Consider the following 1,482-nt stretch of genomic DNA (forward strand, 5'->3'; position numbering starts at 1 on the left):
TCATTTATTTACTGTACACTGTATATATATATATGTACATACCCATATCCATCCATCACACCTTGTCAGTGTTAGTTCATGTTTTGGAAGCAAATTCATAAAATAAGTAAAAAAGAAAAAATATCAAGTCCAGTGAAGCTGGGCCGTTGTGTAAAACATAAATAAAAACAGAATAAGATGATTTGCAAATCTTTTTCAACCTATATTCAGTTGAATACACTACGCAGACAGACAACATATTTAATGTTCAAACAAATAAACTTCATTGTTTTTTTTTTTTTCAAATATTCACTCATTTTGAATTTGATGCTGAAAAGCACCTGTTTGGATCATTCCACAGGTGAACAGCTTCTTTAGAAACAGGTGAGTGTCATGAATGGGTATAAAGGGAGCATCCCTGAAAGGCTCAGTCTTTCAACACTAAGGATGGGGGTGAGCTTCACCACTTTGTGAACAACTGTGTGAGCACAGAGTCCAACAGTTTAAGAACGTTTCTCAACAATTGCAAGAAGTTTATGGATTACATTCTTTACAGTCCATAAAATCATCAAATCTCTACAAGTCAGCAGCAAGACTGAAAACCAACACTGAATGTTGGTGACCTTTGACCCCTCAAGCCGCTCTGCATTAAAACCCCACATCATCCTGTAACAGATCTCAACAACACCCAGAAACACTGCCTGAGATGGACTGACACAAAGTGGAGAAGTGTCTGATGAGTCCACATTTCTAATTGTTTTTGGAAATCACAGACGTAGTGTCCTGCAGGACAAAGAGGAAAAGGACTTTCCAAATAGTTATCAATGCAAAGTTCAAAAGCCAGCCTCTCTGATGGTATGGGGGTGTACTGTATTAGTGACCATAGCATGGAACCATTAATGCTGAAAGCTGCATCCAGTTTTGGGGCTACATATGCTGCCATCCAAGATACGTCTTTTTCAGGAACGTTCTGCTGATTTTGGCAAGACAGTGAAGACACATTGAATATGACTGAATATTTGCAAAAAAAAAAAACAATAAGTTTATCTGTTTGAACATTTAATATCTCATCTTTGTGGTGTATTTAATTCAATATAGGTTGAAAAGGATTTGCAAATCATCGTATTCATTTTTTTCTTCTTTTTTATGTTTTACACAACATCCCAACTTCACAGGAATTGGGGTTTTGGTTTAAAAACTGAACTTAAATTTACCTGAATTTATGTTGAAGTAGTTTTAAGAACTGATAAGGTCCAGAAGAGTTTTTATGATGTTCTAATAAAGAAAAGAAGATTTTATGTTTTTTCCATGACTGTAGTTTTGTGTGTGAACCACGTACCAATCCGTCCACGTTGATACTGGTGATGATGGCCCATTGGAACGTCCCCAGGATGAGCATGGCCAGGGCCACGATGATGCCAACCTCTCCTGGTTTGTCCTCTGTAGAGCGTATACACACACACACACACACACACACACACACACACACACACACACACACAC

At 37.5% G+C, this 1,482-nt stretch overlaps 1 protein-coding gene across 1 annotated transcript in view; it reads right to left on the reverse strand.

Annotated features, from left to right (window-relative positions):
• The window catches only part of cftr (CF transmembrane conductance regulator), a gene marked incomplete at its 3' end in the record, with an annotated part of 78,751 nt that overhangs the window by 10,211 nt on the left and 67,058 nt on the right, over window positions 1-1,482 (reverse strand). Inside the window, 1 exon segment of the mRNA XM_014010265.1 lies at window positions 1,319-1,419. Coding sequence (XP_013865719.1) covers window positions 1,319-1,419 — 101 coding nt within the window.

The sequence above is a fragment of the Austrofundulus limnaeus genome, unplaced genomic scaffold, assembly GCF_001266775.1.
Source record: "Austrofundulus limnaeus strain Quisiro unplaced genomic scaffold, Austrofundulus_limnaeus-1.0 Scaffold67, whole genome shotgun sequence".
Classification (NCBI taxonomy): Eukaryota; Metazoa; Chordata; class Actinopteri; order Cyprinodontiformes; family Rivulidae; genus Austrofundulus; species Austrofundulus limnaeus.